This window comes from Siniperca chuatsi, linkage group LG4 (genome assembly GCF_020085105.1).
Source record: "Siniperca chuatsi isolate FFG_IHB_CAS linkage group LG4, ASM2008510v1, whole genome shotgun sequence".
In the NCBI taxonomy this organism is placed as follows: domain Eukaryota; kingdom Metazoa; phylum Chordata; class Actinopteri; order Centrarchiformes; family Sinipercidae; genus Siniperca; species Siniperca chuatsi.
Genome location: NC_058045.1, coordinates 22,921,747 through 22,937,451, shown reverse-complemented (window position 1 = coordinate 22,937,451; position 15,705 = coordinate 22,921,747). Strand labels below are relative to the sequence as shown.

At 39.7% G+C, this 15,705-nt stretch overlaps 1 protein-coding gene across 1 annotated transcript in view; it reads left to right on the top strand.

The window, feature by feature from the left end:
* Positions 1 to 3,646, top strand: part of gnao1a (guanine nucleotide binding protein (G protein), alpha activating activity polypeptide O, a) — a 99,429-nt gene extending 95,783 nt beyond the window's left edge. The window contains exon 8 of the mRNA XM_044192004.1: positions 733 to 3,646. Coding sequence (XP_044047939.1) covers positions 733 to 920 — 188 coding nt within the window. The 3' untranslated portion in view covers positions 921 to 3,646. The remainder of the gene's footprint in view (positions 1 to 732) is intronic.
* The last annotated feature ends 12,059 nt before the right edge of the window (positions 3,647 to 15,705 follow it).

Below are 15,705 nucleotides of genomic sequence, written 5' to 3'. Positions count from 1 at the left end.
CTGTCTGCTATACATTCCTCAAAGTTGGGAACACATGTCCACATTTTTGAGGAGGCCATATGGCCTGACAGCACCACATCCACCATAGATGTCAATGGAACATTTTATGTTTTAGAGGGTCATTATTGCAATGGTGGCTTCTGGATCAAACCCTGCCCCCACGAGTAAATTGAACTTAGCAGCAGTTGATTACTTCCTGAGAATATATCACTCTTTTTTTCTGGATTTCTGGATTTTTTGGCTAGAAATGAAATTTGATTTTATCCACAGAACTGCTGATAATTAATTATAAATGATGTATATATATATATGATGTTTATTCAAATTTTGTTTTCTTTCATAATTGTTCGTTATCTAGTGGTAAAGCAACAATTCCTTTACACAAAACAGATTATTTTTAGCGACATGTGAATGGCATTATCAGTAGGATTTATTAATCTAACCTGTTACCAACTCTAAAGTTGCATTTGAATTGACATTTGTTAATGAGGTTTGGTAAGGCATCTTTGTTTCAGTACATAGTCTTCGGCATGCGAAAAACACAGGCACGTACACACATATACCAACACACTCACATGCTAAAAGTCCTACATGACCGAGAAATAGGAGTCTATTTTAGCGGGCATTATACTGTTGTGTAAAATGGGAATACTGGGATCTCAATACCCAGCATTCAACCCCAGTGTAAAATCAGGGCAGTGCCATTTTAACATCTCTCTTTTCTCTCTCCAGGACCCAATACCAATGAGGACGCAGCAGCTTACATCCAAGCACAGTTCGAGAGCAAGAATCGCTCTCCAAATAAGGAAATCTACTGTCACTTGACCTGCGCCACGGATACAGGAAACATCCAGGTGGTGTTTGACGCCGTGACCGACATCATCATTGCCAACAACCTCCGAGGGTGCGGCTTGTACTGAGCACGCCCACACACCCCGTAATTTCCTCCCCTTTTGTCCCCTCTTCTCTCTCACCCTTCCTGTCCTCCTCCCCCCTCCCTGCTCCTGTTCCTTTGACACTGCTGTGGAAATGATGGTGATGATGACGATGATGATTCTGCTGATTATTTAAAGAAAAAAGAAAGAAAAATGCAACTAGGTACATATTAATAATGAGGATAATTTAAAAAAATAGGCATACGTATATATAAATATATATATATATAATGTTTTTAGTTCTTGTCTCTTCTCTTCTCGCTCCGACTTCTCCTCCTGACGTACTTTGGCCTGCTGCCAAGCAAAACAAAATTTGTTTTAGTAGAAAACATGAAACCCTGCAGCCTTGAAAACTTCTTGAACAAAGTTAATGAAAGCCTCCGTTCCCTGTTCTCCTCTCTTTTTCTTTCTCAGCTGTGTCTTTTGTTGTTAACAAAAACAAAACGTGTACTTATTTTGGAGATTTTTTTTTTTACTATGAATATGACTTCCGTTTTATTTTGTTGATCGTGTGTATATTTATTACATGAGCATCAGTCTGTACACTGATTTTTATTCACATTTTGCCTCACTTTGACACCTTTATTTGTGTATGTTTTTGTTTTTTGCTATAGTAGTGATAATGTAATAACCATATTTGCAGAAATATGTGAAAATGTCGATACCACTAAAAAACACCAGACAGGTCGGCGAAAACCTTAATCAACTCCAAACTTGCTGAAACTGACAACACTGATTTTAACATTAGTCTTTTGTTTACATTAGCCAAGACATTTTAAGATGTTTGTTGTCAATTTCCTTTTTGTCTTTGAGTAACTTGTATCATTTCACTCCCCACAATCGGGTTTTCATCGACAGGAAGTGAGGCTGTTTCCCAAACCTCGCCTTAGCCATTAGCCAACCATTGGTCATGGCCGAGCCTGAGAGCCAATAGGAAATGTGCTAAATGTCCTATCAGTGCCATGTAACAGAGGTACTGTACTGTAGATAGCTACGCTTTTAGAAGTACACAACGTTATAACTCTACCTTCCTCATTGTTATAACCTCTAGACCTACTAACATTCTCCATGTAAGGAAACTCACTCCTGGTTTGATAATGGTTGATTAATTTATTAATTTATTTATTGATTGATCGCCTGTCCTACACATAGCTCTCTCTCTCGCTTCATTTACACACCACCACCATGCCTTTACTTCTCTAACCTCCATCCATCTCTCTCTCTCTTTTTGCCTTCTTTTTGCATGGCGCCCTTGCGTCCTGATTTTGGGGTCAAAAGGCCTCTCCTTTCTTTCCAACCCTTCTCACCCCTCCCTCCCTCCTCTTCCTCCCTTCCTCCTCTTCCTCCTAAAGCCCTGACACAGATAGCATGAGATACTCAAGCCTTTGTATAAAGAGACCAGTTAATTCATAAAACTTAAAAAAAAAAAAAAAAAAGCTTCACATAGATACTGTTGGTAATAATTAAAAAAATAATTTTAATAAAAATAGCAAAAGATGAATAAAAAAGAAGGGAAAAAATACAAAAAAAGACGGATAGCAGCAACAGAAGGAGAGAGATGATTGGTTCCTGAATGGGACAGGGCGGGGTCAAATAAAAAAACAACGTGAGAGGCAAAGTTTCGAAGGGTTGAAAGGTCACGTGGGAGGCTTGGGAGAAGGAGTGTAGATTTTGGGATTTTTGCAGTGACACGTAGAATTCAAACCTATAACTACAATGATTAATAAAACTGACAACAACAATCATGATGATCCTGTAATATTATCAAAAGATAATCTTTCTTCTGCTTTGTAGCTACAAAACATTTTTTCTCTGTACCTCCCTTTTTTTTTTTTTAATAAAAAGATGTTTTGCAAAGGGTTCCAGTTTGACAGCAAGCTGATTTGGAACCACGACGATCTCAGACCGACCCCGTGTTGTTGTAATGCTCTGAACTGTGCCCCCCTCCCCTCCCCTTTTACCGTTTTGCCTGTTTCCCTGCATTAGAACCGTGTCCTCACTTTAGCCTGACTCAGAACGATTAAATATAATATTACAACAATATCTATTTTTTATGATTTCAGAAAAAAACAAACCACTTTTTGGGGGGAGAGCACGTTTCTCGCTGCGTCCACTAGTTAGGGACGCCGCATGTTCACACATCAATGCTGTATAAAGTCATGCTCCTTTCTTCTTCTTCTTCTTCTTCTTCTGTCTCTTTTCAGTTTGACACACACCTTCCAGGTCTACAATGAAAAGCACAGTTCTCACGTCACACACACACTTGCTCGCACTCACACACAAACAATAAGTAGATTTGGAAATTTGTTATCTATTCATACCTAATCTATGTTACCCCTCATCGATCTATCCACCAATCTATCTATATAGACCTCTCTTTCTTGCCCCTTGATTTCTAGTTTTTAAAAGAGAAAACAACTGTGTATAATGACATGATATACCTGTTTCTTTGGCATTCTGTTCCTGTTACCTTCATATTGTTTTTATTTTTACCTCCTCTATGTTCTGTTCTTTACCCAGTGAATGCTTTTTTTCTGTGCAGCTTTTTTTTTCTCTCTCTCTCTCTCTCTCTCGCTCTCTCTCTCTCCCCCTCCCCCTCTACTCCTCTTTAGTGAATGGTTGTTATTTCATGTGGGATGTCCGTGCTGGAAAAACCAATCGAATGTAGTGTTTACATTAAAAAGCCACTGTTTTCATGACAAAAAAGCCAACATCTTCTCGTCTCCGAGTCATTCAGTATCACCGTGTCTGTGTTTTTACCTTTCAGCTTCGAGGAAACTGCTCCCGGGCAGTGTCACACATTCAGTCAGACTGAGTGTGTGGAGCAATTCGGAGCAGATATTTGTGAAATCTCCAGGCTTAAAGTGAATGGTGAAAAGAGTCTTTAAGTTCTCTAAAATGTGACTTTGCTAGGTAGATGCTAGTGTCACAAATGCTGGCTTTAATTTAAACACCTGATAAAGTGTGTAGTCAGACAGGTGGCTGGCACGGAGAACATAACACCTCAGTAAAAAGCTTGCCAGCAGAAATTTAAAACACTGGAAATAAAATCTGTACAGTACCATAGCTGAAGCAAAACAAGCTTCAGGATTATTGTTTGTGCACACTGTGACATCCAATGAGACAGTGCTGACGAGCTCTTTTAATTGCATTTTAATAAGCTCTCGTTGTTTACAGCTGGGCCTCCTATTGCCAGCGGCAGGCAGCCTAATACTGCTGCAGTCACAGAGGAAGAAAATAAATTATCTCAGGAGACAAAACTTACAATTGAGTCTGTAAAACACACCCGGCTGACCCAAGTAACTTTGCTGCGACCACAATTTAATCTCCTGAAAACCTGTCCAGAGATAATACAGCCCCTTGTTTCATCTCAGCTCTTGCATCATCCTGAATGTGCACTGGGACTTTTCAATAAAATCACTTTTTCTTTGCTACTAGTTAATTTTACTTTTAGATTACTATATTAAATGTCACGGGCTGTTTTAGATGCCATCTGGAGTAAAGTGAGCCTAAACCGATTAATTTACAGTCATGGTGGCTGCATCATTCCCATCAGTTGTGACAACATTTTACTCACCAGTTTTATTTATTTGAGAGGTGGCAACAACACTAGACACAACTTTACAACCAATCACCCAAGCTCACAGACAACCAGACAGATTTTCACCCATGCTAGAGGTGTGAGTGTAGGGAGAGCAATGTCGGTCCGTTGGCCCACCTCTTTGGTCCAGACTACAATATCTCAAGAACTGTTGGATGGATTACCATGGAATTTGGTAGAGACACTCATGGTCACCAGACAATGCATCCTATTGACTTTGGTGATCCCCTGACTTTTCCTCTAGCGCCACCATGAGGTTGACATTTTGGGTTTTGAGTTAAATATCTCGACAACTTTTGGATGGGTTGCTATGAAACATGTACAGACATTCATGTTCCTCACAGGATGAACTGTAATAACTTTGGTGATTACCGTGACTTTTCATCTAGTGCCATCATCAGGTCAGAGTTTGAATTCATCCAATACTTTGGTGGTTTATGACCAAATACCATGGATGTATTAAGAGAGCTGGATATGGTGCCGCCATTCAGCCTTGGTGCCAATTTGTCCCAGTGGTCACTTGCGATAATGCAACAAAAAATAATTTTCCCATTACACCACCATTATAAAAGAGAGATCTGTAAAACTGTTGACAAGTCACCTCAAACTGCAATTCAGCTCAATTATTATTCTTTGTATTACGAATTTTCAATCCATGGAGGTTTTATATCTGTAAAACTTTCCCAGAAGCTATTATTTGCATGACGTCATCCCAATGTAAAGTCTATGGGCTGAGTGGGATCGTGTGGGCGGGGCCAGGGGGAGAAACACTAATGCGAATGCGCTGTGGGGCGCACAAACCGAGAAGCTAGAAAGCCCTTTTGGCTCATGCACTCAGCAAGCAATTTTTATTCAAGTGAGTGGGCACCAAGTTCTTATAATACATCCATTCCCTGGTTGACATTACCTTGCACAGCTCTATTAAGTGTACTCACTGCATTCCCAGACTTAAGTAATGCTGTTTGTGAGTGAGCCATTATAATAAATACAAGGATGAACACTATGAAGACCCAGATCATAAAAATATGGATTTTTTCTTTTAAGGGGATGGAAAATAGAAAAGCTGAAAAGGGTTTTCCTGGTTCAAATATCTGTCCTTCACAGACACACACACACACGATCCAAACATGATAACAGAGAGACACAAACATTTTGCTTCCTGTCCTCCCCCTCATTTGGGAGGAAGTCATGAAGTGAGCTGACATATTTCAGAAAGACAAACGCACTTTTTCTATCACGCTCTGATCCACTGATAACTACTTCTTTACACATATACTGTCAGGAAATGGGATTCTCTTACTCATCCTCTATTGGTATTGGTGTTACTACAAGAATGCTCTCCAAAGAACACAACAAATGTACACGCACTGTACAGTTATCTGTTCATGACATCCTGATTTCATCTGTGTTGAGATGAGTCTGTCTCTGCAGTGCTGTGATGACCCTGGGCCTTAGGAGAGTATGTGTTGGTCTGTCTCTGCTTCCCTCTTTCTGTCAGATCCTCCCTGATTACTTGGTCCCTCCCACCTCATTGACAGGTGTCACCTGTTTGGAGCTTGAGCGGTCACTGTGTGGACCTCCCTTCTTTCTTATGCTCCTGAACGAGCAGGGCATAACAGTGCAAACACACACTCACATCCATTTGACATGGAGCTGTGTCATGTCAGTACATTGATATATAGTAAGGGAGTAATCCTGCACATACTGTACACAAACTTCACCAGATAACACACACTCTGCCCTCTTGTAAAGGTGTATTTCAACTGTACTGCACGTCCTCTTGACTTGAAACATCACACACAGATCAGAAAGAATCCCTGTCATGACAGATAGAATAGTAAATGTGAGCTGGAGTGACAGGAGGCAGAGAGAGAGAGAGGTTGTGTCAGACCATATTCACTGAAGAGAGAGAGAGGAGTCTTTCATCCTCACTGCTGTGGCAGTAGCTGTAAGGAAAAGGCTGGTTCACCGAGTCCAAGCATAATACAGAGAGAGGAGGAGATGGAGAGAGCCATCGTACAGCAACAGAGAAGGAGGGTGGGTGAACACAGAGGGAGGGATGGAGGGGGTGTAAGGAAGGAGAGCTCTGAATCTTATCTACTCGACTCACCCTAATTGCTGGGTCAATAATTTTACCCTTATCTGGTTTGTTTGTTTTTTTATTTGGATCCCCATTAGCTGCTGTATCACACAATTCTCAGGGTCCAAATAATTTAATACACAGTGACAGTACAAATCAACACCAACTGTAACAACTCACATTTACATAATGACAATGAGAATACAGAATCATTATGATTATTACCATTGTCATTATATTATAATCATCACCATTATTATATTACTATTACCATAATATAAACAATATGTACAGCACTTTTGTGTCAGTTTTCATAATTTCAAATACTGACCTTTGTGACAGTGTCAGTAGACCCTGTAGCTCTGTCAGGTGTGTAATCATCCAACAACCTTTTAACAACACAAGGCTCTTAATACCATGTTCAGAAAAACAACAGCACAGCGTGAATAAATGCAGCCCCCTCATTGGCTCAGTGGGGGTGTCGAGTTAGAGCGCGGCGGCAAAAAAAGTCAAGCAAAAACGTTGAACCTGACTCAACCAGCCGCAACACAATGCAGGGTCATGCAGCAATGCGCTGCATTGGTAGATTACGTTGTAACACAAACACCGTATTTCAACTGTATACCTCATCATCGTCGCAATGAAACGTAAAATCGTGTCACATAGTACTATAAACCATCAGTATTACTTGCAGTGTTTTGGTGTCTGATAAGCTCTCAAACTTATGGATCTGTTACTCAAACCGGCCTTCCTGAATCCTATTTCAACGTCTCACTGGTACCTGGGGCACGTTCTATCTGAAAACGGTGTGTACCGTTTTGCTACGTTTTCCGGGTTGAAAGATATGTTTCTTCGAAACCGTGTGCAACGGGCTTTGAGGTGCGTTTTCTCTTGTTTAGTGGGTGTGTCAGAGGGGTTACTCAATCAGCAGCGACGTGTATATAAACACCACCGTATTAAAAAAAAAACACAACAGGGTGTTTAACACACCACCGTTTCCATTTAAATAAACGTTTTGCTACGTTTTGTCAGGGCTGAACGCACCCCTGAAACACACAACCACAAACGCAACCCTTACGTTGTTTTTACCAACAAGTCCTCCAAATTAAACGGCCAAATACTGTACATTGTTTGCCCATGCCATCTAGAACGACACAATGAAGGGTTTCTTGATTTGACGCGCCTATCGACATTATTTGTCTCTCTCTTCCAAGACCTTTACAAATCACTGATAAAAACATAAATCCATTTGATGATGTGACAACGTTATGGTTAAGGTTTGGTTAGGTTTAGGCACAAAAACGGCTTGGATACGTTTAGGGAAAGATCATGGTTTACTTTAACAAGTACTTTGTCAAAGTAAAGGACAATCGTGGTCATGCTTTTAAAAAACAACAACATTGACTGAAACGGGAAACAAAATGTGGTCTCTCGTGTTAAAGTCCAATCTTTTGTTGATCCGTCTGTCCACCCCCGACCTACTCCCTATGTGGACTTTGTCAGTCTATAACAACGGTACCTGACTTTCTGCTTTACTCCCATTACAATTACCACGGCCACTAGAGGGCTTTGTTACTTGAACGTAAACATGTAAACGTGTCATTTTGGAGCTCTTGATGAAACAAATGATGCTGTCGTTCTTCTTGGAAGGACAGTATTATTTTTATGCAAGGCTGTTTTTCTGTCTGAACACCCCCTTAATGATTTTAATTCTATAGCCTGTAGGTTCATGAATTCTGAAAATAAACAAGTATATAGCCTACTGTATATAAATCTTGTTATTTCACACTTGTCAATGCCTCTAGGTAAAAGAATGTCTAATGGACCAAACTTTCAATAATTAAGAGTAATCCTTTAACTTTTAATAGTTTAACATTTTCAGAAATATGCTAATTTGCTGTCATATCTGTGTGTGAAGAATGGAGCTGGAGCTCGGAGGCGATTAGCTTGTTAGCATAAAGACTGTAAGCAGGGGGAAACAACTAGCTTGGTTCAATTTGCACAGTTTGCTCCTCAGTTCCACTCAGCCTTTGTGCGCCTTGTGTGTTTTCCCGCCTGTGTAATTGTCTGCCCCGCCCTGATTAGTTTCACCAGTCCCTCATTATCCATCGTAGTGTATTTAGTCTGTGTGTTCCCTTGTCTCAGTGCTAGTTCATCTTTGTCCGTGAGTCAAGCACTCCAGCCATTTACCTAATGTTTTCCCAGTGTTGTTTGGACTTTACTATCCTAATAAACCTTTAAACACCTCTTAAACTCACTCATTAACATGTAACTTGTTTGTTTAATAAGGTCGCAAACAGAAAGTTTAAAATGAGATTTATATTGTTGCCGTAACTAATAATAATCATAATAATAATTGTTGAGAAATAGTTACAGCATGTAACTCCCCCTAAAGCCACAGACACAACATTTTATATTTCTGTTTGTGTACGCATTAAACAAATCTGTGAGCTTTAGAGGTGTTGGTAGACATATTTTTGAACTTTGGACAGGGCCAGGCTAGCTGTTTCCCCCTGCTTCCTTTCTTTATGCTAAACTAGGCTAATCAGCTCCTGGCTCAACCTTCATATTTAAGGTACAGACTTAAGAGTGGTATCAGGCTTCTCATCTAACTCTTAAAAGGAACTGAATGAGCATATTTCCCAAAATGTTGAAGTATTTCTTTAAAAGAGCTATGGTCCTTTTATAGAGACAGGAACAGGGATAGATGGAAGAGATGAAAAAAGAAAGCAACACAAATAAGACAAGGACGTAGAAACAAGGAAGTTTGAGGAAATAAACCCAAAGAAATCAAAAGCAGAACAAAGGCCACAGCAGAAGAGAGGAGCACATAGATTTTTGATTTAGCAGGGTGAAAACTGACAGGGAAAAATTGACTGATGAGTAGAGTGACTGACAGCTGTATTGGACAGTCAAGTGTCAAGAATCTTGAATCCTACCCCGAGTGACTTCACCTCCTCGCTGCCAGTAAGATATTTTTAAATCCTGGGAAAACATAATGAATCATCATCAAGTGAAACTGAAGATATCAGCAATAAAAAGCCAGTCTGGGTCTTGTGGTGTTGTCTGATTCAGTGGAAATGGTGCACTGAACAGGCTATTCTGCTTTATAAAAGGCAAATGACACAGCACTTTGTATTATATTATCTCGTGTCATGCCACCTCGCATGTACTTTTGCACAACTCTTTTGCTGTGGGTTAAATACAGGAAAAAAATACAGGAAAAATCAACCTACATGATAATGATGAGTTCCAATACAAAGTATTTTTCATATTTGCACTGGATGGAGCTGAACATCTAGTTCTCCTGCATAATTGTGCTCTTGTGCATGATTCAGTGCATGATCTTTACTAGAGCTGTCATTTTAATAGCCAAGAGTACAAAGTAATACCTGAAATAGGATGCTCATTGCCAGCGTAAAAGCTATTATGATCAATAAAGGAAGATGGGTTCTATATGGAAATGGAATCCCTGTCAGATTTAATTCAGTATACTTTGTGATGGTTTAATATCTCATTTGGTCTGGAGTTGTAAAGCTTTTCCCCACATAGTTAAAAAGACTTTTCAGGTCCTGCTGACAAATACCATCAGCATAACATAGCTTTTATTTGAGGGTGTTCACGGCCACTGCAATGTCATGAGTTTTCAAGTCACAAGGAGTCATTACTTACCAGAAACCACTCCTTAAGATCTCTGCTGGTACACCCTAAAGATAGGAAGACTGGAGAAGTGTGTGACATCACATGCAACTGTGGGGAACACTACTGTGCACTGGTGAAACAGCAAAGACCCTGGACAAGAGACTGAATGAACACCGGAAACCGGACAACACCAGCTGTCTGTGAACAGCAGACCAAAACTGGTTACTGCACTGACTGGGAAAGGGGTCAAAGGTCATCGACCAGGAGTCAGGGGACACCTGAAGACAGATCAAGGAGGACATTCATATCCGACACCAGAGACAATCTTTAAACAAAGACCGGGGTTACCATCTCGTCTATAGGGTGTAGACGAATCAGGCTATTGGCAAAGGTAGACAAGCCACTATTACTGTGGTGGCACCTCACGTACACATTACTCATGTAACACTAATGTAAAGGATTTTACATTTTAAGTGCCATTGCCAAGAAAACTGTCCAGGAGATCATGTAGAACCGGTTATATGTTGAAAATATGGTCATCAAATACCATTTCAATAAAGGTTATAATCTACAAAACTTAAACTTTTCTACAAAATTTTGTCCACTTGACAACTAGACCTCTTTTCTAGCAGCAGGGCTGTGCTGTTTCCAGCTGTTCCAACGGTAAACTTCAACTTTGGTAAAAGTGGACAGTAAAACCCATAAGCCTCTGCTTCATGAAATCAATTGTAATTTCATAAATCTCCATTAAATCCTTGTGTTTTAAGGACAAAGGGCTGACCAGGCACTGCTAAAGAGTGGTCTTCCGACACGGGGCTGATGGTGAGCTGCCACAGTGCCGTTCTCTTGCAAGCTTGTTACTGCAGTACGTTTCCTGGCCAAATTCCACTTTTACAGATCATGTGTTTTTGATTTTTATTAAATGAGGCATTAGTCTGCGGCAGACCTTGAAAACAAAACACATAAATCAGCTGCCGGATTGCTCTGTATTCGACCACTTGTTGTCACGTGACTGAAGTCTCACACTTAGGTCGCATGATCATGAATGAACCACCTCCATGACAACTGAGCAAACTCCATCCCATGATGAAGGCCATGAGATGCAGTTGAAAATCCTTTTCCAATAAGAGGACCTTGTGCTGAGAATTTTTTGTTAAATAATTTATATCATGTTTAAAGGAACAGCTTGCCATTTTGGGAAATGTGCTTATTCACTTTCTTGCCGAATTAGATGGGAAGATCAATACCACTCATCGTCATATATTTCTGTTGGATATGAAGCTACAGCCAGCACTCAGTTAGTTTAGTATACAGACTGGAAAGATAGGGAAATAGCTAGCGTGGTTCTGTCCAAAGATAACAAAATCCACCTACCAGCCCCTGTGAAGCCAGGCAACCAGCAAAGAGTCCTAAAAGACATAGTTCATTAAACATCCCCCCCTAAAAATCCCCAAATATGATTAAGTTTTTGAATTAAACAAAACACTTGGATCAAGTGAGTTGTGTGTGCTTTAAGTGTTATATAAATATATGAATAGAGGTAAGATATAACATGTTAATTAGAGAGCCTTAGAGGTGCTGGAAGGCAGATTTTTTTACCAGAGCCAGGCTGGCTGTTTCCCCCTGCTTTCAGTCCTTATACTAAGCAAGATGACTGGCAGCTGGTTGCAGCTTCATAATAGTAACAGAAAGATGTAAGAGCTGTATCAATCTTCACATCTAACTCTCTGCAAGAAGATAAGACATAAGAGAGACTTTATTGTCATCCATCTGTATGCAGTGCAGTACAGTACATAGAGGAATATACTGTACAGTATGTTAAGGCTCATTATCCTAATATTAAGAGGACTATGTATAAAATTGGCTACAATTCCTACACTGCTCGTCTGATTTAAAAAGAAATACCCTTAAAGCTAAAAGTCAGCACTTTAACCTTACAGTCACTGTTTCATTTCAAATCCAATGTGCTGGTGTAGAGCCAACATATTAAATATTTCTCACTGTCTTATTACTTTGTAACTGTACTGTCTATATGCTTTATATAAATAATGAATGATCATAAATCCAATATTAATGGAGTTGGAACAAAATGGCCATTATGTTATACTGAGAAAACACGAAGAAAGTGAGAAATGCTTACATATTGGTTCTCCATTCAAGTCACGCATCATTAAATAACAGACAGACTCAGTGCTTTGGTGTTCTTCCACATTTGATAGGAATAGCTGAGTTGACAACAGCAACTGAGACTGAGAAGTTGCTGTTGGTAAAACGTATCATTCCAGTGTTGATTTCCCGTAATATTAGATCCAAACTGGGAAAGAGCAGCATCAGATATTCAAGTCAGTTATTATTAATGGAATTAATGGAAGGTGATTCATTAAAAAAAATAATAGATTAGGTAGACATTAAGTATGAATTAAGCAGTTGGATCATCTGAGTCACAGCAAACACTTTTGGAAGCTGTTGGTTGCTAGCCCAGTATCAATGACATGATTTATGTAGCTAATCAGCTTTAAAGCAGGTTGACCATGTGCTGTATCTTCACACAAAATGTTACACTGCATGAGCCATACATCACAGTAAATTACCCCAGAAGCTGACACATTGCTGCCTCATTATTTAAAAGTTAGCTTTTTTTGCTAGCATTGCTTTTTAAGCACAGAAAAAGAGGTTAGACTGATAATTTAAAGAGATATAGGAGGGAATGAAGAAGCAGAGAGGGACACGTTGGGGGGTGGGGGTGTTGGCGCACTGAGATCAAGCCGAATTAGCAATCATCATTCACCTTGAGATGTTTAGCCAGGTGCCTGCCAATTTAATGAACCTGGCCCACTGCCAATGCTAATCCACTAAAGCACCTGCATTACAGTTCATCATCATCGAGTAGTGACTGTGACTGAACACATCACACAGCACAAAACAACTTTTAATTTTTGTTTCACAAGTACATTTCCAGCTACTTTATACATACATTGATTCAATATCTGGGCTATTATAAGTATTACCAGGTCAATTAAAGTGTTGGTTTTTAAATATGAATAACACATTTCCCCTGTTGTGGTATATAGCCATGTAGATGTTATTTGTTTCATGTCTCCAGGTGTTGAGATATCTGTCTGTCTTTGCTAATGACCGCTAAACATAAGTACAGCTAAGGCTTTTGGAAATGTCAGTAGTTTGGTCATAAACTAAGTATTGGACAAATTAAAAATTTTACCTAGTGATTGTGTTGGATAAACAAGTCGGGATCACCAAAGTTATTACAATTCATCCCATGGGGACCATGAAGGTTTGTACCAAATTTCATGTCAATCCATCCATGTTATTTTTCATGTTAAGTCAAGTCACTTTTATTTATTTCCACATTTAAAAAGAACAGGATTTGACCCTTGCTTTCCAAGCGAGGCAGATGGGTTAGAATGTGCCTCAATACAGGTATACATGATAAAAGGAATAATAAATAAAAGGCAATAGTGCATAATGTAATACAATAATACATATAATACAGAAGAAGAGAAGGCAAGACTAAAATGAAAAAAACACACCTAAAAGAACTAAAATGATCAAATCAGAATCAAAGTAATAAAATAGAAAGTTTGAAGAAATTGAATAAAACCAACAACAGATTAAAAATGCAGCAAGAGGACATTAGAAATAAGTTAAGAGTGGACTTGACAAAAACCATGGGGCAACCTCAGACTGAACCAAAAGCAAGAGAAAGAAAGTGGGTCTTTAAATTTGATTTAAAATTCTCTATGGTGGAAAAGGACTTAATGTGGGACGGTAGACTATTCCAGAGCCTGGGAGCAGCAACAGAAAAAGGTTTTTAGGTATTAGTGAGGGACTGAGAGGAGATGCTGTGAGGATGACCTAAGTGACCTGGGGGCAGAATATGGAATTAGCAGATCAGTAATGTATTGTGGAGCTAATCCATTTAAGGCTTTGAAAACAAATAGTAAGATTTCTGTATTCAGTATTTTATTGGTAACCAGTGCAGGTGAGCCAGAACAGGAGTGATGTGTTGTCTTTTCTTTGTTCCAGTTAAAAGTCTAGCAGCTGCATTTTGAACTATTTGGAGTCAAACTTGCAAAAACAAACTCTAGAGCCAGTGTTTGGTCTCTGGGCTACTGTAGAAACATGGCGGTGCAAAATAGCGACCTCCGTGGAAGGGGACCCGCTCCCTATGTAGATAAAAAACGGCTTATTCTAAGGTAATGAAAACACAACGATTCTTATTTTCAGGTGATTATACACTAATGAAAACATACTGATAAATCTTATATTCCATTTCTGCCAATAGCTCCTCCTAAATGTTACACACTATAGATGGGACAAGGGAGTGGGGCTTGGATGGGGTGGGAAGGGGACAAGATAATGTGGATTCAAATACAATCATAAGATGGTCAGAGAGACCAGTTTCAGCAATTTCCAGGTTGGAGACAGAGAAACCAGATGACAACACAAGATCTAGTGTGTGACCCTTTTGAAGTGTTAGGCCGGCACTGATTAAATGAGATTAAAAGAGTCCACAAGGCATAAAAACTCGTTGACCATAGGTTTTGATGGGCAGTTTATAACAGTTTATCAGAAGGCGAGGTCATAAATGATAGAAGATCAGAAAACTCTTGAACAAAGCTACTGTTAGTTTTAGGTGGTCTGTACACCAATGCACATAGGACAGGGGTAGTAACATTAATCTTAAATTGCACCTCAAAAGTAGAATAGACATCAAATTTGAAACAGTTTTTAAAAACAGTGGCTAAGCCACCTCCACGACCGGTAACCTTGGGGAATTTAAGAAGCTGCAGTGGGAGGGACAGAGACCACCAACTGAGGTGAGATCACCAAGCCAAGTCGCAGTTTCAAATAAAAAGTCCAACTGACGAGCTGTAAAGTTGTCATTTAAAATGAAGGTCTTCTTTGATAGGGACAGAGCGTTTATTAGGGCAAATTTGACAGGTGGGCAGCACGCTACGACGACGCATTTCCACAAACTCTTAACGGACTGATATTTTCAGCATTTACTCCACTGCTCAAAACACCTGCTTTTGGGGGGCGAGGTGTCCAGTTAGGGTAATGGTGTCTGTTGGTAATATGGACAAGAATAGGAAGAGGTCGAGCAGCAGTGTGATCATTCCACAAGGAGGAGCTAATGTGAGTGAAGGCTGCGACAGTCTTTGGCTGTGTTTCATTAGTAGTTCCACTTCCCCTCATTCACTTCCCCTCAGCCCCTGGCATTACGTAACAGCATACGCACAGAGGCAAATGGAATGCACCTGCCCTTGTACACATTCATCCCAAACTATCATGGATCGACCGCCAGTTGTAGGCTTCGTGCTATACTAATTGCAATATGTAGGCACTTTGTAATTAGCTGCATCCGTTTCTGATTTAGAAATTTATGTTTGTGATCTGTATCATGATTATCATAACTAGACCTGTTA